We start from the raw sequence: 24,099 nt of genomic DNA on the forward strand, positions 1-24,099 counted from the left end.
TGAAAGGACCTTTGAAATGCTTAATCCTCTGTCATTTCCATCTGTGTTGTATTTGAACATCATCAATAAAAATGTCCCTTGACAAATGGCTTAGGTCTATAGAAAAGTCCTGTTTATATTGTACTGAAAATGCTTAGAAAAGCACTCCTTATATTTTTAGGTTGCTCATTTTAATGATCCAGAATAAATATAGCCTTCCATGAGTTTCTTCTGTCAAGTCTTGAGGGCACCATAAACGACTCTGAAAGTGACACCAAAGGGCCAGCATTAAAGTATCTTACCATGTGGCAACATCATTGAACAAAACTTGTCTCTTGATAAAACCTTCCTCTGAAGAACATCTTATTATATTCACTGTCAGTCCATGTGATTCTAACAGCATAACTCACAGTCCACCAGACTTCATAATATCTACTTAGAAGTATTTCTACAAACTTTAAATGCATTTGTTAAAATTCTGCTGTGTAACTAAACACTGCCACCTATTCCTGGCTTTGACTAACATATGATGAATAATGTAAATTTTCTTGGAACTTATTTTTACATCAAGAAAAAAAATCCAGTTGTACATGTGTTCTAAGAGTCAGCATTTTCTATTTTGGATTTTTTTTTTTTTCGAGAAAGGGTTTCTCCGTAGCTTTTGGTTCCTGTCCTGGAACTAGCTCTTGTAGACCAGGCTGGCCTCGAACTCTATTTTGGAATTTTTACTTGGTATTTTTGTTCATTGTATTTAGAGACAATGATAGTATAAGACCACAAAGCCTTTTCAAGATTAGTATGCCTTATTTTAAAAAGATCACTGCCTTGGTGACAATTTTTCTTTGTGCTTGATTCTCTGATTCACTAAGATATATAATGTCTCATAATAATGTCATTTACTCGTTAAGGAAAAACTGAGTTTTCTTTTTCAAGTTTTCCCCCCTTCTAGTTTCTCCCTGAAAGTGTCCCTGTCTGCTTGTGTACACAGTCACTCTCTACTTGCTGTGGGATACGGCTGTGCTGCAAGCTAGGACTGCGGACGGGAAAATAGAAACCGATTCAGTTTCTGCCCTCAAGGAGTTGAGACTTGAGGGAGAAGAGAGTAGACAGCTGGCAACAGCCGGGGAGAGCAGCCCAGCCAGGCACCAGGGGAGGAGCCAGAGCCCTGCACAGAAGATGTGGGCCACGTCAGAAAGGCACTGGGGTGGGAAGAGGAAGAGAACAAGAGTGGACACTGTTTGACAGAGAGTGGGGGCGGAGGTGCAGCCCAGCAGAAACTTCCCTGATGGCTTAGGAAGGTAGCGCCCCCCACATGCTCTCATAGCTCTCCTCATAGCTCTCAGTAAGTACTGCGCCCTACTCGCACTGAGGGTGCACAAATGTTGAGCATTTGAAGTGAGTTCTGGAGGTCAAGCTAATGAGGTCTTTACTATCACCTAGCACTTTGTGCTTCTCTCCAACATTACCCTGTATATCTATCACATGTCATGTTGCCCAAAAGGCTATTGTATAGGCAAGTGTCGCGATACACATAGGGACTCCAGGAGACGGGGAGACAGAGGTCATCAGTACAGCCAGAAGTCAGTGGTACCAGTCTTTCCAGAGGGCCAGTGTTCCGCTTATTGTTTTGCTTCTCTACTTTTGGAGTTTTATTTGAAGATATTACACACATGATGGAGTTCATTGTGACATTTTCTTTTCTTTTCTTTCTTTCTTTCTTTCTTTCTTTCTTTCTTTCTTTCTCTTTTAACATGTTTTTGAGCTACCATGTACTGGGAACTGAACCTGGGTCCTTTCCAAGAGCCATTAGTGCTCTTAAGCACTTTCTAGTTCCCATGATGACATTTTCATATATGTACGTAGTATTCTTTGGTCCTATTTTGACTCTCCTGACCACCCGTCCCCTCCTCTTTCCAAACACTCTTTCTATGTTCACTTTTGCTTTTCCGTGTGCATTCCTCATGCAAAGGCAGTAGCAGTGTTCTCCCAACCTGTGTGTAGAGAACAACCCGCCTACCACTACACAGAGGAAAACCCCACTTGTTAGCGACTATTTTGGTGATGGTTTCTGTTCTTCTGGTGGCTGATACTTTGGGGTGTGAAGAGACTTCACACCCCAAAGACAAAATCTATTTTGGATTTTTTTTTTTTTTCGAGACAGGGTTTCTCCGTAGCTTTTGGTTCCTGTCCTGGAACTAGCTCTTGTAGACCAGGCTGGCCTCGTCTGGTCTTTGTTTGTCTTTCTACTTTGGGATCAAATTTCAGGGAGTACTTGGTAACTTCTAGAACTGTTCATATTTCAACACAGTTTCTGTTAAAGGCATCTTATCTATCTGAAGCTACAAAAGACAGCACAAGATGCGCATTATGTGAATTTAATTTTAAATAATATTTAACATTTATGTTATATGACATGCAATACCTATTTGCTAACTAAAACTCATTTCTATGGACCCTTTCCTTAATGGTAAAATAGACCCCATCTCTATGAGATTTGGCATATGGTATTTCATTTCAGTAAGTGTAAGGGATCCCAAAAGTCCAGGATGGACACCAATGTGTTATCTTACTCAGCTAAGATCTTTGAGCTGAATCACGGTCCATGAAAACACCCAGATAATCTCCAAGTGTCTCAGACTGCCTAAGATCAGCTCCTTGCTTTCTCTTTCTGCAGTTTCTTCACCCCAGCAGAGGCTCACACATCCTCAGCCACCACTGGGTAGGGCTTCAATGTCTGTGTCCCTTCTCTCACAGTATGGTGGTGGGCGTAGGTCTCGGTTTCTCTGCTCTAAGCGCCTCCGAATTCCTGCCTTATTTCGGGCTGATCCCCTGTGCCTCTGCGCTGCTTGCACTTTCTGGTCAGCAATGGACTGAAGTTCCTCTTATGTTTTCACCTCTTGCCCCCCCCCCCCCCCCCATCTTCCACAGCACAGCCAGAGTAACCTTTTAGGAACACAGACGTCACCAGGTCGTTCTCTGTCTAAAACTCCCTAACGCCTTCTATTGTCCTTCAGACTGAACCTTTGGCCAAGGTTTCTGCCCCCACTTCCTGCTTTCTGTGGATCCCCTTCCAGAACCCGCACTTGAGCCATGCTGAAGTGAATTTGAACTAGTCTGAGCTGCTCTGCCCATTACCCATCGCGCTTCCTCCCTCCCCTCCTGCCTGCAAAGCTTTCATGTGCCTCCTGAGCTGCACTCAGACCCTGAGACCCCAGAACGGAGGTGCTCTGGTTCCCACAAATGTAGTTCACAGACTGCTTGCTCATAGACCCCTTTTTTAAGTAGGGAGAGCGCTTTTCCGAAGGCAGGAGTCCTGTCTATTCCACTTGCTGTCTTCAAGGCCTAAAACAGTTATTAAGAGTTCAGGGAGTATTTCAAAAACAAAGTATCACAAAGCAGCGGGACAGGAATGTTTAGCCATGAAATTGAAACTGCAGCTTTTAAAAATGACAGAAATCATGATAATCACTGGATCTGGAATGATTCAAAGGTTTTTGTTTTGTTTTGTTGTTTGTTCTATTCTAAGATGATTAATTTTTATTAAAAAAAAAACATTAGTTTTTGCAGTTCCCCAGTTCCCCTTTCCTCCTCTTCTCCCAGTCCCTCCTCCAACCCCGCTTCCCCATCTCCCACCCGCTCTAAGCAAGGTATCTCTACCATAGAGACTGGGCTCTACAAAGTCAGTTCATGCATTAGAGTTAGATCTTGGTCCCACTGCCAGTGACCGTATATACTGCCCAAGCCATCTACTGTACTCAGTCAGGAGTCAGTTGTCTTCCACGAGTTTGGGTTAGCTGATTCTTCTGTTTATTGTTTTTTTTTTTTTTTAAGATTTAGTTTATTTACTATATATACAGTGTTCTGCCTGCATGCCAAAAGAGGCCACCAGATCTCATTCCAGATGTTTCTGAACCACCATGTAGTTGCTGGGAATTGAACTCAGGACCCCTGGGAGAGCAGCCAGTGCTCTTAACCTCTGAGCCATCTGGCCAGCCCCTAGGCTAGCTGATTCTGTAGGTTTCCCTTTGTGGTCAAACTCAAGGCATCTGGCATGCTAGGCAAACCAACACTATCACACTACATTTGTAGCTGGGGAACCCGACTGCGGAACCCCCAGCCCTAGGTCTTTTTGTTTACTGCCTTCAGAGAAAGCCTTCCTATTTGTAACACATGACCACCTCCCCTAATTTTCTCTTGCTTTTGGACACCTGAACACTTAGGGTTCACAGTCCATGCTTTTTGGTTACCTTTCACTCATGGTGTGTGAGCTAAGAACCAGCCCAACCTCCTAAAGGACAGTTCAACCTCAGGGTGATATGTTTATTCATACCATGAATGCCTTATATTTTATTTACTTGTTTATTTATAGTGATTCTGTGAACTGGACCCAGGACCCTGTTCATGTCAATGAATCACTCTACCACCCCAGCCATATTTTCTTTTGAGATAGGATCCTCACTGAGTTTCCTGAGATTGGTCTTAAACTCACTCTGCAGCCTCAATAGACTTTGACCATGTGATCCTCATGCATTAACTTCCTATGTAGCTGGAAGTTCAGGCAACTGCCACCAGGCCAGACATATTTTTATTTTGTTTTAATTGTCCCTAAGTTGCCTTGGAGACACAAAGGCACGGGAAAATGGAAAACTCTTTGATTCTACAAACGTCAAGAATTTTTGCCTGCTTTACAATTATTATTAAAGTTTCCCTAACCCCTCCCTGTCTAACGTGTTTCCCACCTGTACGGGAGGTCGTGAAGTTTCCACATCTCTTACAGATAGTTTGTGATGAGGCTGAAGCCGTGCAGTAGTTCCTGAGGAAATTAAGCTTCCGACTCTGCTCGGGCTGCTTGTTGGAGCTTTTCAGAAGCCCAGGGAAAGACTCCCAGGGGAGAAGGTCAGGGAATGGCCAACCTCTGGACAGAGGGCAAACACATGCCCCAGGGATCAGATGAGAACTGAAGATTCCCCTATCAAGCCTGCTCTCTCAGACTTGGCAGACAAGCAAGTCTCCCAGCAATGCCAACTTGTGGCAGAGAGTGTGAGTCAAATTTAAAATTATTAGGGCTATTTATAATAACATCTTACAATTGTATAACACTTAATAGTTTACAAAATGGATTTTAGAGCCAGTGTGCCAGGCAGTATAACATAATATGATCTCCCTCTATTAATCTCTATTCTAACACTGGGAGATAACCTTTGATGAATAAATGTGATTTATTCCATTTGACAAAAGAGAAAATGAGTTCTGAGAATTAAAAAATATCTTTATATTCATCCAGCTAACAAGTGATGGTTATGATTATGGTAGCTCCAAGCTGCTTCTCACACTTTTGTTACTATCTGGCATTTTAAAATGTATCAAAAAGAAAGACAGACACACTGAGAGATTCAAGTGTGGAATGGAATCTGGATGGTTGGTCACATATAGCTGATCCTATGTTTATCTGACTCAGACACATAAAAGTAATTGTAATGTGTGCAATTGAAAGATGAACTAGCAGTATTAAAACTGTCAAGCTAAACATATAAATTGGAAGAAAAAGGAATTCAAACATGAGAAAGAAATAACTGAATTCCTTCCATCAAGCCTTTCACCTCATACAGCAGAGGTGTGTGTGAAGTCCCACTTAGGAGACAGGAAACAGACTGTATCCTCATCAACTGAAGTTCCAATAAACAAAGTTTTGCTTGTGGTGGAGGAGAAGCTCCTTCATTGATTCCGGGGCAACCTGAGTTAGAACCCAGGGTGTTGGGGCAGGTTTGCTCTTCCGTGGTGTGACGAAGAAAGCTTTATCCACACCGTGGGTTAACCACACCGCGTTTGCTTTCCTTGGGACGCCTTCTCCTCAGCTTCAGGACTGCATCTGCCCAGAAGCTGCTCGTCCATCTGGGAAACAGCCGCTGAAGCACTTGGATCCTGCGCTGAGGCGGGTGGGAGGGCACTGGGGTCAGCTGAAGGCCCAGGAATGCAGGGAATGCTCACACTCCGCTCCGCAGACACACTGGGCTCTTTCAAGGCAGTTCTGCCAGGAAAATCCAAAGCACTGTGTTTTCAGACTCACCGCTGTAACTGACCTTTCCTTCTGAAGTTCTCAGGACTTCTTGAGAGCCAGTCTTCACGGATTCTCCCCAGACGCTCCCGTAATCTCCAACTTCCTTTGTTTCCTACCTGGGGCTGTTTTTCATGGTTATTATATGATTCCTTACTGGTTCACACCCTTCGCAGGTTAGGAAATCTTACTTTTAGCTCAAGTTTTGCATGTTTGGATATTAGGGTGTGTGTGGTGATGGTGGTGCATGTGCATGCGTGCGTGCGTGCATGTGTGTTTGTGAGACCTTTCAGAACAAGTATGAAAATGCCAGAAGCTGGCCAAGCCATCTCTGTTGCTCTGGGACTGGGGACCACGGAGACTGGTGAAAGCAGAAGGCTTGTGCTGCCTTGATGGATCTTATCCGCTGCTCTTGATGGACTTAACGGCACAGAAACAAAACAAAACAAAACAAAACAATTGAATCATGTGCTACCAGCCCAAGGACTGAGCACTTTCCTCTGAGCCAGAAGAACCCACTGTTAGGGGGCCAATGAGTCAAAGCAAAGCCCAAGCTTACGTTAGCCTCCTCCAAGCAAAGGTGGGTAGAAGTATTGTTACATTAAAATCATTTTAAAGCAATTTAGTTTCAGATTTTCAGAGGTGTCCAGACGTTCAGGAACACAGATGACCAACCCCTGAATGCCAAGGGTACTCACTGAATTTTCAGAGTGTAGCTAATACTGTGCTTGAAACAAGAACATGGACAACTTTCAAACAGAAAGAACTAGATACTGGTGTCTCCCACTCAACTCAAAGATAAATGCCCCAAGTAATACCCCACACTTTCTAACTTAAGTAGCTTAGGTGTCCACAACACGCTAGCTTGAACCTCCTTGAGAAATTCCAGCAGGGACAACTGACAAGGTAAAAGCAATGGCTGCTTTGTTATTGGAACCTGAAGTGCATGCAGAATGTGTGTTCCTCTTCAGGCCCTGTGATGGAACTGCCCGTCGAAGAATGTGTGTTCCTCTTCAGGCCCTGTGATAGAACTGCCCATCAGTCCAATGTTAGAACTCGGACACTCCCAGTGCCCCGATTCAGATTACTAGACTGTCTCCTGATGAAAACAGCAAATCCCCAGACATCCCCAGCACTCCCTAAGGTTATACAACATGGGCTGCTGAGGTCAAATCAGTCTGCTCTTCCTCTTCCTACACTTCTCTTCCCATAAGAAGCCCCTTTCTTCCCTTGACAATAACAGATGACGAGGGCTTCATAAAACCAGGGAAGATGGGAGGTTTTTATGTGCTAGGCTCAAAAGTTCTGTGCTAAGCTTTTATCCTGTGAGTCTTGTCAAAATACTGAGAGATGCTAGTGAGGTACCACACACGGCTCCAGCATAGGCTTGAGTGTTCTCAGATGTCATCCTGACAGCGTGTAGTCCTATTCCTTAAAATTAACCTTTTTACTTCGGCACCTTAAGCGCTAATTCTGTCACTGTGTAATAATAACAAGTGAATGCAGGTTTCTCATGTACCTATTTTATGTATGTGTAATGATTGATATGCTTACAGCTTGTTCAGAATCTAGAAACTAGTAATGTGTAAAGCGTATTATTATACGCTGGTTCAGTGTCTGTCTTAATGATCAGATACATGTAGTTGCATGATTCATCTAAGAGTGCTAAAGCAGTTCATATTTTTAAAATGTTTGTTAGTTGACAAAATTCCATTCATTTATCGATGAGATAGGACATGCTGTTTTAAAATATGTATTATAATTATAGAATGATTAAATTGAGGGAATTAGCATATGTACTGTTTCACATACTTATCTTTTTTATGGTGAGACTATCTAAAGTCTTTTTCTTTCTCTTTTTTTGGGAGGTTTTGGAGAGGAGGGAGGATTTGTTCTGGTTTATGGTTTGAGAGAATGTAGTCCACCATCTACCATGTTGGGGAAGGTTTGATGGCAGGCGACATAGCAGGAGTATACAGGAACTGGTTACATTGGGTCAGCAGCCAGGAAACAGACATGGTTAGCAAAGTGAACCTGGCTATGAAGTCTCAAGGTTCTCTCATATTTCCTCTAGCTCAGTCTCACCTCCTAAAACTTCTATCACCTTCAAAACAGCAACACCAGCTGTTTAAATGTGTGTTCAAATATACGAGCATTCAAGGACATGAACCTATGAGGTACATTTTATATTCAAATTATAGCATTCTATCCCTGCCCCCACTGGCTATGTCCATCTCATCATACAAAATGTCTTTAGTGAAATTTAGCCTTACAACTCTGATACAGTTTGAAAGTCCAAGGCCTCTTTTAAAACTCAAGGTAATGTCTTAATTATGAACCCATGTCAAAAAAAATTACAAAACATGTCACATACATCCATCAAACAATGGCACAGAGTAAACATTGTCGTTCCAAAAGGGAGGAAAGAGACACAACAAGGAGAGATCACACTAAAAAAAGACAGCAGCCCAAAAAGGAAAGTACCAGGCATTGCAGCTGGTCATGAAGTAACATCTGGGCACTAATGGACATAGGCAGTCCTTCTACAACTAGTTTGTTTGCATCCTACATGGTCTTCCTCAGGCTACCTCCACTTGACACGTTCAGCTTTCCTCAGCAGATATCCAAATTTCTGGCATCTCCAGTATCCTAGAGACTCCACAGTAGCTTAGGCTGTATATCCACAGCTCTACACCAGCCTGCTCAAGAGGTCTTGTAGCTAATCCCACCTTGCTACTTATTGTCTGGTCTCAAAGGCTTTCTGAAGTTGGAAGTAAGCTTACATGGCCCCCTCACTCTTGCATCTTGTGGGCCTGTAAATACAACACTGCATCAAGTTTTGGTGCCAGTTCAAGTCATATGTGAGTCTCTTAGATCATAGCCACAGTCATTAAAATCTGTAACAATTGCACCTACCACACTGTCTTTAACTTAGGTCCAAGTATCTTTCCTTGTCAAACACCACATTTTCCCTATCTTTCTGCTATATTTGCTTGCCATAACCTGGCAAGAAGAAGCGAGTACAAACTATGCCACAGCCTGGATATTATGCTGTATTCTTCTGCCAAAATACACAGTTTATTACTTTTTAATTTAGAGTCACTGAAATTTTTAAGACATGGGCAGAATGCAGTCTGATGCTTTGTCATAATATGTCATCAATGATCTCTATTCAAGGTCTTGATGTCTTCCTTCATTTTCCTGTGAGAACTCATGAGCAAGTTTGCATTACCTGTCTTATGTTGACATTCCAGCTTTCAGGTTGTTATTAGAATCAACACTCTTGAGTGTTCTTGGATGTGTTTAGCCTGAAGTTCTAAACTTCCTCACTTCTACAAACTAGTTCAGAACGTCTATGACCCACCTCAACAGCTTTAGCAAACAATGGCTCAACTACCTGGCCCCAATTTTCTGTAATGGTTGTTTTTCTAATTGATGTGACCAGATACCAAACAAAAATAAATTTGCGGGATGCAGAATTGATTTGACTCATGTTTGAAGAGATAAACCCCCTCAAAGTGGAGAAGGCATGGTGGCAGGTTGCTTTATGAAAGATGAACGTGGAGCTGAGCCTCTTCTGCAGCCCAGCATAGTGGAGAAGGTGTGGCAATGGATGGTTTCATGGAGGATGAGTGTGCAGGTAGGGACAACTCTTCTCATGTCTCTGCAGAACAAGAAGCAAAACTCTTCTGGTGATTTTTACATTGTGATGGCTAATCCTCATTGTCAACTTGTCTGGATTTAGAATCACTTAGAAGACATACCTCTGGGTATGCCTATGAGGGCATTTCTAGAGAGGATTAATGTAGGAGGGAAGACCCATCCTAAAGTGTATGGTATTACCCCATGGGCTAGGGATCTAAACTCAGTGAACAAGCTAAAAGAAAGCCAGATGGGTACCAACCAACTTTCAATATTCCGTTTCCTTATTCAGCCAAATGTGAGAAAACAGCCTCATGCTCTTTTTATGGCTATGCCTCTTCCATCACAGTGAATTGGACCCTCTCAAACCATGAGCCAAAATAAACCCTTCAATCCTTAGGTTGCCTGCTTCCAAATATTCCATTAGAAAAAGGAGAAAAGTAATTCACGTGCAAATATACACTGCATTTGTTATTAATGACAGTCACCATGTTTGTATAAACATTTAAAAATTATTCATGTCTGATAATTGGTATCATTTGATTGAAATATACCCAACACCCTCTTTTACCTAACAATTTATGGTAACTCCTATAGTCTGCTTCTGTTTTGTCTTTTGAGGTTCTGCATATAAGTGTTGGAGGAAGGCCCACTTGTTCATCCCAGCCGCCCAGAACTGAAATAATCACACAGAAACTATATTAATTAAATCACGGCCTGGCCCATTAATTCTAGCTTCATATTGGCTAACTCTTACATCTCAGTTTAACCCATCTCTATTAATCTGTGCATCATCACAAGGTTGTGGCCTACCAGCAAAGTTTCAGCACATCTATCTCAGGCAGTGGCAGCTCCATGGTGTCCCTCGACTCAGCCCTTCTTTCTCCCAGCATTCAGTCCAGTCCTCCCCACCTAGCTCTGCTCTGCTATAGGCCCAAAGCAGTTCTTTATTCATTAATGGTAATCACAGCATACAGAGGGAAGTCCCACATCAAGTGAGATCTTGTGATTTCTACCTTTCTGTGCCTGGAATATTGCACTTAAGGTAATGCATGCTTCATCCAAAGTACATGTTCTAGTATCATATACATGTACTGGTTAGTTTTGGTAAACTTGTCATAAACTAGAGTCATTTCCGAATATGAACGCTCAACTGAGAAGATGCCTTCATGAGATTAGCCTCTAGGCAAGTTTGTGAGCCATTTTTTGATTATAGATTGATCTAGATTATAGATCAATTTGGGTGATGCCACCCCTGGATAAGTGTTCCTGGGTGACATACATGCAGGCTGAGCAACCCATGGAGAACAAGCCAGTTAACAGCACTGTTGTAATCTGCTGGTTTGGTCTGGTCTGTCACCTGGGTACTCTGTCCCTTTAAGAGACAAGCCCCACCCATTTCCATTGAGCCAAGCTGGTCTCCAGCCTGTGCTGTTCCTGCATGCCAACACTCTTTCGCTCTCCCCTGCCTCTCTCTCAGCCCTTCTTCTGGATAGGTAGCTTCTGTCTCTCTCCTTTATCTCTTCCCCTCTTCCTTTATTCCCTCCCCTTCCCTTTCTCCTATATAACCCACTAAATAAACTCTATACCTCAACTCTCTCTGTATGGCATATCTATCTCTCACGAGCCAAGGGGACCTGCCACTGCCCCTTCTGGGGACCGCCCCTTTTGGGACAGGCCTTGGCTCACCAGTGGTATAAATGGTAACAAGCACCCCTTCATGGCTTCTTCATAGGTTCCTGCCTCAGGTTCCTGCCTGACTTCCCTGGCTACTAGCTGTAAGAAACCATTTTCTCCTGAAGCTGCTTTTGGTCATGGTGTTTTATCACAACAATTAAACCTTAACTAAGACAATATGGCATTGCAATAGTATGATATATTAGAATGTGTATATGTACAGAAGTGTTACATTAAGTGCACATATATCCGACACATGTACTACAATGTATTTGTGTATATGCATGTGTAATATTAATATTTTAATGAATAAATTGAAGTAGATATAATTTTTTATATATCTTAAACAATTTGTGATTTGGGAGGTAGATGCATACACAAGAGTAATGGGACTTAAAACTCAAATTTCGATAAGAATTTCTAGTAAATGGGATTATTAAAAAGATTAATTATTTTCTGTCATGACTCTTTTATTTTTTATGCTGTGTGATACATATATTGATCTTTTAAAAATCCTGCATTGAAGGCCGAGTTGCATGTTTAAATAATTTTTTCCTCGTCTTCTGCATTGTCTTTTCCACATGGAAATATGTCATGTAGTGTTAAATGATTAAACCAAATTCTTCAAGAAGAACAAGCTTTCAAGTATGACTTGACTGCAGCCTAAAAATTAACTCGAAACCCACTCAGGGGGAGATCATTTCCACTCTTTCCCACCCGGGTTCTCTGAATGACTCTAACAAGAGCTAGAGTGACCAAAACAGCCCCAAGCGGCTTGGCAGCATGGGGAGATGGCTTCCACACCCCGCCAGTGCACACTGGGGACATTGGCACCGCTGTAGCATGCTTGGCTGCTTAGCCTGGCCGTGGGGAGCAGCTGTTGCCCTCTTCCAGATAAATGACACGGGAGGGTTTACACAGTCCTTGTTAGACAGGAATTCTTTCTTCTTTCCACCTGGCTCTCCCCAAAACAGAAGCACTGTCGTCGGAAAGGTCCAAATTGTAACGAGTTTCAGATACGGCACCATTTCTAATTCTTACGAAAAATTCTGTTCTTTCAAAAAGTCAAGGCAATAACCTTAAAAACCTTACCATGTGCACCCAGTTTATATCTTTATATCCAAATAGTTCTTGCGCTTATTTACCCCAAATACATATAATATCTGAAGTGTCAAACAGCAGACTTACAGCTTTGGTTTTATTTTTCATTTATTTAAAGCAGTATCTATAAAAGTACATTTTAAGCACAATGAAGAAAGCAGTACAAAAATTATGAACTCTTATACATGAAATATCACAGTTCACAGTAAACATATTATGATATGATTTGTATTAAAAATACTCAAGGAAATATAATACAGTATAGCCATAACCCTAAGGATACAGATTTCTTTCCAGAACTACGTATTTTTCAAAGATAACTGAAAGCAAATGCATGTCAGAAAATTTACAAACTAGTGGAATATTACTACCAAGAGAATATTCCTTCTCACAACAAAATAAATGTAAAAAATACACTATTATAATGTAAGAATAATCCATTTAAAAAATTACATTACTAAGTGTACACATCCAAGTCAGAGATTCAAACCTCTCGTTTCACCATGAAGTCACTGATTATTTCTGTCTAGCTCTTGTGTAACATTCACATTCTAGGGAATGTGTTTGGCTCTGAGCACACACTGGGAAACAAAGGGGACATGGTCCTGCCCTCATGGAGCTTCCAGTCTAGTGTGACGTAGCTGAGTACAATACCGTATGAGCAGCTCTGGGCAGGGGCTTCCATCCAGAGGGAGCAACAGCTGAGCCAAGCTCTGCAGTGTAGCGGTCAGTTAATTGATGGGAGAGGGGCAAGGAAAAAGAGATCTTCGGGTAGAGGGTGATGGAAGCATAAAGGTCCTGAGGTTTATAGTGATTCCCATCAAAGGGATCCTAAGACTTGGGGACCACAGTGAAGTTTAGCGTGTCACTGCGGAGATGATAACAGTGTGGCCAGTCTTCCAAAGCTAATATCAATCCATTTTAACAACTGAGTTGACCACCATCTTGTTGTCTAGCATTCTAAGGAATTACCCCTCTTAAAAATGAAATGGTGATTATAGATGGACCTTGTTTTTTATTACTAAAACCATATTTTATTATATAAAACCATAAAGTCTGGGGGGATCTGCTCTAGAAGACACGGCTACAATGACTCTGCTGAGTGGGAGGGGAGATGCAGAGAGGCTAAAGAGAAAGGAGATAGGTAAGCAGGGAGGCCATGTGAGAATTCAAGATTTATATCCCACGATAATGGGGGTGATGTTCTGCAAGGGAATGAACTATGGTTGAGTCTCTGAAAGGCCATCCTGGAATGCTGTGTGTAGACTCTGGAAGACAAAGGCAGGCAAGCCAGAGAAGCAGCAATGTCTTGTCTCAGGAAAAGGAAGACTACAGTCAGATGTAGAGTGGAATTTGTGGGACTGGGCAGGAAATGGTGGCATTACGAGAGAAACTCAATGGTGTGTAGTGAGTTGGCACGCTGAATGAGCCAGGTGAGAAAATGCCCGGCAAGGGAAGGGCCCGTCAAGACTGCTACCAGGTCTTTTTCTCCTGCAAAGCGAATTGATTGTGCTGCTGTCGAACTGCAGAAGGTGCCGAGGAAGCCTTTAGTGAAGGGAGGATTTGAGGACATGTTGAGCTGGAAGCTACCTGTGTGTTTAGATGTCCTTTACGTCAGCGTTTGCCACTGTCAGACCTGAAGCACAGGAGACAGAAGGGTGAACTTCATCTGTAAATGCTATAGTCCCCAGCAATAGGATCGCAACCATGAATGGAGTTTCCCAGGGGGCATGTCTCTAGAGGACTGGAGGAAGAGTGACACACAGCAGAGACACGGGCCAGAAGAAGGGCTGAGAGGAGGAAGAGTGACATATCTGTATGACGAAAACCAAGGAAGGAACAGGAAACGGAGTTAGATGCTACAAGAATCAACAGGAAGAGGGGGTGAAAGTTGGTTTTCAAATTGAACAACAAGGAAGTTGTTAGGGGACCTGAGCCAAGGAGTAGCAGGCTGGGGGTGGGGGTGAGGGTGGGGGAGCCAGGTTACAGGGTGACCCGGCAAGTACCCAGCAGCTTTTCTACAACAGTGGTCCTAACAATAGAACAGGCCGGCAGCTGGCAGATGTGTGTGGGGCTTTAAGAAAGGGGTTATTTGCTTTTTAGCCTAGACTCTCAGTCATTGACATTCAACTGGTAGGGAGGATTTGAAGACTTGTAACAACTGAAGACAGTCAGTAGAAGTTCAAACACAGGATATTGCTTGTCTTAGGAACCTGGAAGTCTTTAGGAGTGTACATGTTCTTCCTATAGGGATACGACACAACTACCAGATTTTCCATGGATTTAAATACCCTTAAGAATACAAAACGATCCCAATGACTTCTCTAGGGGAACCACATTTGAAAACACTTTAAGAATCACATTTTAAAATATCATTGAAAAGTGATATTAACTTTAGCTATTGTCCATAGAGATCATATTCTTTAAATAATAAGTATCTTCGAATCGCTGCCGGCAGAGGAAGCTTCTCCATGGAGGCTGGCTGGCAGAGTCGCTGCAGTCCCATAAGTCTGCGAATTTTCAACCGGCAAAGGTGCTTGAGGGAGCAAGGATTCTCTAGGAGAAATGGAAAACAGGCAGGGAATTAAGACGTTCCACTGGCTTTACATTTGAGGTACAGGTTGTTTCAGAGCAGCCTGAGCAATGGTTTCTGAAAGAGCAAACTGTTAGCAGCTGATGATTCTGACCTCAATTTACATTTCGGTGAAGTCCTCTAGCCCTTTCCTCCAGATTCCAGCTCCAAGAGGATGGGAGTTCCATCTGCGGCTGTGCCAGGAGCCAAGCCTGGCTCCCGATGGGCATCTGACTACAGTTTTTTAACAGACAGTTTTGATTTTCAAAAGCAAATGGTCACACATTTCTCTTTGTTAAATAACTACATATTACGCAGACAGATTTCTTTACTTCCTGTCTTTTCGACTAGTCTTTCTGATGAATAATTGTCAGTAAAACATCACTGCATGATTTTATAGGTCACCCACAATTCCTTCTGAGGCTGGTTTCCAGTGTCTGCTACACACCAGATACTAACTTTATGTATCTGATGATATGTAAATCTAATTTTTCAAATTCTTACTTTATGTTAGAATTAAACACTGATGTTTTATGCTGACGAAAAGAACCAGTGAAGGGGCAGCACAGTCCAAGTACACAAGCAAATGCTGGCTCTGGGCTCAGTCAGCTGGGATTAAGATCCTGCCTGTGCTATTTTGTGTGACCTTGCACAAGTGTCTTAACCCATATAATTAGAGTTCTCATTTACGTCAGATGGACAGCAATAATATCTCCTGCATAGGATTGTCTGAGGCTAAATAGTTCATGTAAACAGCTAGATAAATCTTGATACACTGGATCATAACATTCAATAAACGTTATGGGAGAGGGGAGACAGCTCAGGAGGTAGTATGTTTGCCGTGTGAGCTTAAAGACTTGAGTTGTATCCCAGAACCCAAGGGAAAATGCAGACGTGGTGTGCCTGCTTATAATCCCAATACTAGGGAGAAGATCCTTGAAGTACCCTGACTGGCCAGCCTACCTAGTCAGAAAGGCTCAGAAGGATGGCATCGGATGCTGACTCCTGGCCTCCATATGCACACACATACACATTCACTTGTGTTGCCACCCTGCCACACTCATGTGGGTGCACACTCACACACACACAGAGAGAGAGAGAGAGAGAGAGAGAGAGAGAGAGAGAGAGAGAGAGAGAGAGAGAGAGAGAGAGAGAGACCAAAAGAAACATTAGGGGCAATCCACTTCAATGATGAAAATCATTCCATTTTTGTTCTATATGATTATAAAATTTCAAATCACATTCTTCTAATATTAAAACAAAGTTAGCCTTGGTGGCATATGGAGTCAGCATTTGGAGGCAGGCAGGAAGGTCACAGGTTTGAGACCAACCTGAGATACATATATAAATTATGACATTTTCTATAAACTCGAGGTGAAAATACTATCACCAAAATATGTACCCTCCCCCCATTTAATCAAAGAGCTGTTTTATTTTGTTCCTTAACAAACCAACCACCTTTCTGTAACTGAAGGAACCCTGACATCCAGTGGTTTACCAGGCTCACAGCAACTAGCCGACAAGCTAGCTGCAGAAATAAACCACCAAAACAACAGAAAAGCACCCTGACTTCATCCTTACCTGGAGTATCTTTCTAAAATCATCACACGTAGGAAATCAATTGCAATAAAAACACATGGACCATTAATTCTCATTTCCTGGCAAAGTCCATGCTCCTTATGACAGAAATAACAGTGATTACGGCAGGAAAAGATGAGTGGCCAAGCAATATAAACAAGGCTCAGATCCTGGCTTTGTTATTCCCCGGGCCCAAAACTTTGGAAATCAATTTATGGTTTAGTGGTGTTTTCATTTTGAAATAGCCAAACCATTTAGGCCTCTTGGGTTTGAAATTTTTAAACATGAGACTACCTACAAACATGCATAGTTTCATAGGGTACAAGTATCAGGCAGATGCGCAGCTTTTGCTAACCTCTCAGGTTATGAAACAGAACTTTGTCAGCCACAGAGGATGCTCGCACAGCCTTGCCAGCCTTCATTCTTCCTTCTCTCGTAAACCACCATGGTTCTTACATACAGTTGTCACCCCCTATGAAAGTTTCCTCATCTAAGCAATCTGTCCCCACACTAATTATATGATGGATAAAACTGTGACCTTCCTGCTTTGGCCTCCAAATACTGGGATTGCAGGCACATGCCACCAAGGCTAACTTTGTTTTAGTATTCAAAGAATGTAATTAATATTTTTTTAAAAAATATTTATTTATTTATTTGTTATGTATACAATATTCTGTCTGTGTGTATGCCTGCAGGCCAGAAGAGGGCACCAGACCCCATTACAGATGGTTGTCAGCCACCAATTGGTTGCTGGGAATTGAACTCAGGACCTTTGGAAGAGCAGGCAATGCTCATAACCTCTGAGCCATCTCTCCAGCCCCTGTAATTTAAAATTTTATAATCAAGTAGAAGAAAAATGGGGTCACTTTCATCATTGAAGTGAATCATTCCTAACATTTCTTTCTGTTGTGTGTATGTGTGTTTGTGTGTGTGTGTGTGTGCGCACGCCCACATGAGTGTGGCAGTGCAAATGAATGTGTATATGCATAGGTAGGCCAGAAGACAGCATCAGATGCCATTCCTCTGGGGCATTCCTGTAACTGAAGGATTAAAACGTTATCAATATCCTTTAAAAAAATCTTTTGATCTTCAAGCTCTTTTTCTATCCATTTTCTATCACGTCACTTAATCACTGAAGAACCCATATGCCTATGTTTTCTCATGGCTGGAATGTATTGCCATGGTGTAGTTCCATGTCCCATTGGATCCTCTGTTTTTTGAATGGTGGTAGCTGATCCACAGTTTGATCATTCTTATGTCTGATTTCTTCGGCAATTAATTTATCCCATTTGGGACCTCCATAGTATGATACTGACAGTCACCAAGGTGTAAAAACACATCCATTCATTTATTCAGGGTAGACAATGGTAGCTATATTAATTTATACTTATTATTTGAGACATTTTCATAAAGAGTTTTTGCTCATATATTCTGATTATTTGTGACATGTGTAATATAAACAAGGCAGAAAAAATTGTTGTGTTTTTAACAATTTTCAACATCACTGGTTTTCTATAATCCCTTTGAAAAGATCATTTTCACGTGTTAAGACATTTTGAACATGTCTTATGTTACTCATAGAAACAACTGTGTTTTTGAATTTTGAATGGTCTGGTTCGGTCACTGAATCACATTGGCTCCTGGACTCTGCTGACCCAATTCTGGGAGTCACTGAGTTTCTTAGCTGCCCGGTAAGAGCAGATGGATGCTCCAGATCATTCTCATGCGTTTCCTCCCTCAGATCGGAAATCATCATTTATTATTTCTTTCCTTTTGCAGGAAATTGGTATTTCCACACCAAATTTGGTGTGTGAAGGATGCTCAGGACGACTATGGTCATTGCTAATTGTAAGCTCTTCTAAGGATAGAAGCACACAGTCATATTCACAACCACACATACGCACAGTAAACAAAGAAAATTTAAAGTCAAGGAGACTTTCATTTTTACCTATTATTTGGCGGATTTCTGGCCACTCTCTCTGTACTTCTAGTGCAGACTTCAGTTTAGTACACAGAGGGACATAATCCATGTAATCTATTAGTACACGGACAATGCTGCCCACCAGGTGCTTCAGCCACGGAACTGTAATAAACTCACAGAACTGAGAAAATTGATAAGGGTTAATTTAGTGATATGTCAAATATCCCATACACACAATCAGCATTGCTATGAAAAGTTACTCTTCATCTTTTTTTTTCTCTTCATCTTTTTACAGGAAGGAAAATATTATTTTGTGATGAACAGAACTGAAAAAGAGATGCCACAATTATTTCATTGAACTAATAAGACTAAGTGCATATTCAGGGCTCTCTTTGGAGCAGAGTGACCATGACATGGAAGACCCAAGCTTTTTTCCCTCTAGCCCCAATGTCCCATCAACTGGACATGACTGAATAATTGCATACATTTTAAAGTGGTTTGGCACTCTCTTTCCAATCCAAGAAAAAAAAAACAGCCTTATTTCCTGACCCACTCTATGCTTCTCTGTCTACAGTAATAAGTCAAAACTAAGAAGCATATAAATTAAAACTGATTTCAGTAGCCTCCTTAAATAAGTGAAATTTTATGAATTAAACTGTAGATTATATATTTTACTTAGAACATGGAACACTCTCCAGAACAGAATATACATTGGGCTATAAAACAAGCTTCATACCTTTAATACCAAAGTCATTCGCTGGAATTTAATACCACAATGGTATATATCTAGGAATCAGTAACAGGAAGACATGCAGAAGTTTTATAAATGAATAAAAGTTAAGCAACATACTCTTGATCAACTGGGGGGAGGTTTCAAAAAAAAAAAAAAACCAAAACGTGGAGATTCTTGAGATCATCATGAGTTAGGATACCAACCCAAAATGAAGAAAAGAATGCAACTCACCGGGTTATCTTTTATTACACATGACGTCCATCCTGGCAGTCCCTCTTCCTCTATCTCTGACCACACGAATGAATTTCCAAAGATGTCTCCGTGCATGCACTCAAAGCACAGCTCCACTTGGTAGCCGTTATTCAGCAGGAGTCTCAGCATAACCTCGTCATTTAGGGCGTACTGGATGGCGCTGGGGAAGCGAGTGTCATTCACGTGCATAAAATAGCAGTTGACATTAGCCCCGTAGGAGAGAAGCAGCCGGACAATCTCATGGCTGTTGGCCCTCACGGCCACAAGTAGACAGTTGAGGGGATCTAAGTTGGGGTCGGCACCTGCAGCCAGAAGGACTTCTGTGCAGTGAATGTCATTGTTAGAGACAGCAAAATAAAGCGCGGTCTTTCTCTCATCATCGTAGCTCTGAGAAATGTGGTCAGCAAGCAGGGCGTTGACATCAAAACCATTATCAATCAGCAGTTCCAGGCACTGGGCGTTTTGTCCATCCGCTGCTGAGTGGATTGGACTTAGGCCACTTTTCCGGATTGCATGTTTGGATGTTACTGGGATGAGATATTTCAGAGCCCTAGAACAAACAAACCACTCCGTAAACATCCCATTGCATAAAGAAAATAAAATAATTAAACAAAATTTTCTCATTAGAGAAGTGAGTTCAGTTTGTTTAGTTGTCCATATTTCCTCTATATAACTCTGTATGGACCTTTTAGCATTCGCAAGTGAAGAGACTCCTGTTTAATTTAATGTAATTTATCTGAGTTTTGATTAGTTTCCCATGCTAAAAATTCTCAAAGAAGATCAGGATCTTACATGTTTGGGTCTAGGCTTGAGTTTTCAGGACTTTCCTTACTTTAGAGTTTGTCTCTTAACAATAAAACTTATGTAGTTGACAGGTGTGATTGCAAAAATGCCAAAGAGAGTAGGTTCCTCTGATATCAGAGAAACACACTGCATAAACCTGACCAATAGAAACCGTGCAGTGTTGGCAAATGATCTTGAACACCATAAATATAACCCTTTAATTTAAAGATGAACAATAGAAAGACTTAAGAGGGAACATGACTTACCTGAGGTCAGAAGCTCTATATAGAAGGAAGGGATAGAGTTTTAATAATTTCTCTTAATTCTTTCTTTTTCATTGATTCCGAAGCCATCTATTAATTTTGCCCATGTACATCTTGACTCCTTCCTATACAGTTCACAAGTGAATTTTTATGAAACCAAGAATCTTAATATTCAGTCAAACTTCCATCCATCCAGATGAAATAACTGTCCCTGGCTCGTGTTTCTAAATACATGTGATGAATACTTGTGAATTTCACACTTCACTAACCATCTAGGCATTTCTGAGGGCCACAAGCAAGGATAACTTGATCTCCTGTGCCTAATTCAGAGCTATCATGTGTGAATTTATGAACGCTGGGAGTAAATCCAGGTAGACTTTAACAACATGTCACTTCACATCAATTATGCGTCCTTGGTCCCTTAACTTTGCCAGTGTGGCCACCAGATATAAGAAAGCCTAGCTACTTCAAACTTTTTGAACTTATGAGATGTTGTTAATTTCTTAAAACCATCGTCTCTTGGTGAATAGTTTAACATTGTGATTCTAGACTTCTGTCACTGTGTCGGTATGACATACTTTATGATTGAAATGTTCACCCAACTGTTTGTGTGGGAAAAAGAAATTTAAATTTATAATGAATCTTTTCTATCCAATAATACATTTACCATTATAGTATTATGTATAGCCTGGCAATGCTAGGAATTAACTGGAATAAAGCACAGTATTACTACAAATTCTAATCCTCAGTCAATGGTAAAATGTCTAGAAACTTTCCAGCCATTTGTTGAATCATTTTTTTTTAACACAGAAAGACATTCTTGCCAGTTGGTGAAGATTTCTCATGTACAACTTTATTTCTCTATAAGGAATAATTTTTATTAAAAGAATAGAATAAATTCATTCTGTAAAAATCAAGATTATAGAATGAAAGAGGAAAAGCTATCAAATCAATTCTAAGCATTGAAATATAAAATGTGTGAATATTTCCCTTTGCGATTTGGGGAATATCATATACTGTGAGATTGTATTATATACAGAACCTAAAGGGGTCACCTCAATATCTTACTCACAGATAATGTCCCTCATAGGCAGCTCGGTGTATTGGAAGATGCCCTGCTCTGTTGGGCACGTTACCGTTTCCTCCATAGTCCAGCAGGAGAGAAATGCAGTCTGGGTTTCCACCTCCTGCTGCCTCGAATAACACAGATGCCCCATCGTCCGCCAAAGCAAACACATCCCCACCTGGTGGTGTAAAGCACGTGGCTTAGCCGGCTGAGTGGTGTTAAGTTAGTCTGTTAAAGTCATCCATTAGCCCTTCCCGGTTAAAGCTTCGCAATATAGAATTTTGACTATCTATGTTTGTTTTTTGTTTGTTGGTTTTTTTTTTAAAAAAAAAAGTTTCAATAACAGTTAGGTCACATGTTTCCTTTTATTAAACTTTCAGGGATAGGGAATCACAAACTCCGTATGAGTAAAAACAAAAACACGAGTGAACGCGAGTCAGCTGCCACGATGGGAGCATGTTTCCAGAAATAGGATCATGAGACTTTAGTTTGATGACAACACTCTTTCAATCCAACAAATATTTATGGCTACCCATGAAGTGTGACCACTGCATGTGGCCCTATGCTGAACTGAGCTGACTAAAGGAGCTGAAAGAGAAAATGAATATGTAACTAGAGGACATACAGTATATGACATTGGGGTGACAGCTTTAGTAGGATCAGCTTAATAAGGGAGAGAGTCATCTTTGATTATGGATCTGATAATCCTTATTATCGTCACGAATTGGGATGGGTTTTTAATGTGTCTCTGTTTCATTGTCTGTAAACTAGTGGAGCATATTTCTAGAAGTTATGTCATAATTAGGTGATTTTGGGAAGCACAAAAATGCCAGTTTTCACCCATGCAAGATCCTTTGGGGATCGTGCAGTACACTTATAGATGAGGAATCTGGGGTCTGGGCACTTAAGTAGACAAGGGTCTCATAAAGCGTAGGCAGAGCTAGGAGCTAGGCATTGAGCTTCTTCGTTCCTGGTTGTACAGTTGAAGCATCATTAAGTCTTGGGGGTGGGGAATAACACCATCTGTTGAAGAGACTTAGGAAAGGATTTATGAGAATGTCTCAAGAGATTGGCTGAATTTTGCTCAATATTATTCCAAATGAGAGCAAGGATCTCACCTAAATTGAGGCAGAGAGAACACTCATATTCTAGTTTCCTAAAGCGGGGCACACAGGATTGGAATAGTGAAGTGTAAGCCTGAAAAGCAATTCTAAATAATGCAATGGAAGTGGTGTTTGGGTAGAATACATCACTGAGGCTGTAGCTGAGGGAGGGGGACGAAGTTGTAGTGCATAGTATGGATTCTCTGGCAGGCAGAATGGAAACCTGGAGAATAGCAAAAATGCACATGGTCTGGGGAAGATGGGAAGGACCTGACCAAGATGACAGATAGCAACACGAAAACAAGATAGACCTTGGTACTTTGCAACCAATCGGGTTTGGGAAAGAAGGTAATAGATTTAGAGGTAGAGCCAACCTCTCAGTCCCAGTTAAAAGAGATTATGACACCATGACATCAACAAGCAGAAAATGAAGGAGAATTCAGCAAAGACAATAGAAAAGCCCTTCCCACCAAATCTATATGGAAACTAGACTGTCTGGAAAAAGCAATTAGGGCTGGTCACGCAGATCTCTGCAGGTCATAATCAAAAGGGCTTCAACAGGGCTTGGGGGTTGATGAGGGGCTAGGACTTAAAGCCTCACCCATTTAAACTCAGGAGAGAAAGAGCGCATGGGGAGCGAAAAGGAGAGTCTGAGATCAGGACAGGATAACTCATTCCACATACCTTTGTGGATCAGATGCTCTAACACATCATAGTGACCATACTCAGCAGCAACCCCTAAAGGCGTGACTCCAAACCCATCTCTCAGGTGCACATTGCCTCCGTGGCTCAGCAGTAGGGCTATGATGTCTTTCCGGCCTTGCTTAGCTGCTTCATGCATTGCTGACCATCGCTTGACACAGGGTTGGTCAAGGCTGGTGTTGGATTTAATCAGCACCGATACCATGTCATAGGAGCCCTTTTTTATAGCTTGAAATAATTTCACAAAAGAACAGGAATATTACCATGAAGTTGCTGTATCAACATGAGCACTTAATGTGGAATTAAACTAATATCAAAATAGGTAGAAGTTAATCCATTTCTTCTGTAAAAGGGTATATGATTTCTCTTTCTCAGGCCCTAATTTCTCCTTGTGAAGTTTAAGTCTTCAAGACTCAGAGTGGGGTAAGATCTTCATGAAAAATGTTCATCATCAAGATAGAAAGTTTTGTGAATTCATTCCAAATCTTAACCTCTTCTCCAAAAAATGGGAACAACAAACTAAAGGGTTGTACAGGTTAAATAATGCATATTAACCATTTAGTATAGTACCCAGTATATGAACATGACAAATTATTCTTAGTGTCAGTATCATTTTGGACTCTGGTGCTCCATATATCAATATTTAGTAGGTTTTCCCCCCATAGAAACACG

At 41.4% G+C, this 24,099-nt stretch overlaps 1 protein-coding gene across 2 annotated transcripts in view; it reads right to left on the reverse strand.

Annotated features, from left to right (window-relative positions):
* Positions 1 to 14,719: 14,719 nt before the first annotated feature.
* Asb15 (ankyrin repeat and SOCS box containing 15) overlaps positions 14,720 to 24,099 on the reverse strand; it is a 29,743-nt gene continuing 20,363 nt past the window's right edge. For both annotated transcript variants that reach the window (XM_050145903.1, XM_050145902.1), the window contains 5 exons: positions 23,410 to 23,655; positions 21,629 to 21,800; positions 19,490 to 20,060; positions 18,553 to 18,706; positions 14,720 to 15,010 (listed from right to left, as the gene is read on the reverse strand). In XM_050145903.1, coding sequence (XP_050001860.1) covers positions 14,853 to 15,010; positions 18,553 to 18,706; positions 19,490 to 20,060; positions 21,629 to 21,800; positions 23,410 to 23,655 — 1,301 coding nt within the window. In that variant the 3' untranslated portion in view covers positions 14,720 to 14,852. The remainder of the gene's footprint in view (positions 15,011 to 18,552; positions 18,707 to 19,489; positions 20,061 to 21,628; positions 21,801 to 23,409; positions 23,656 to 24,099) is intronic.

The sequence above is a fragment of the Alexandromys fortis genome, unplaced genomic scaffold (assembly GCF_014885135.2).
Source record: "Alexandromys fortis isolate MF-2015 unplaced genomic scaffold, M_Fortis_MF-2015_v1.1 scaffold_34, whole genome shotgun sequence".
NCBI lineage: Eukaryota > Metazoa > Chordata > Mammalia > Rodentia > Cricetidae > Alexandromys > Alexandromys fortis.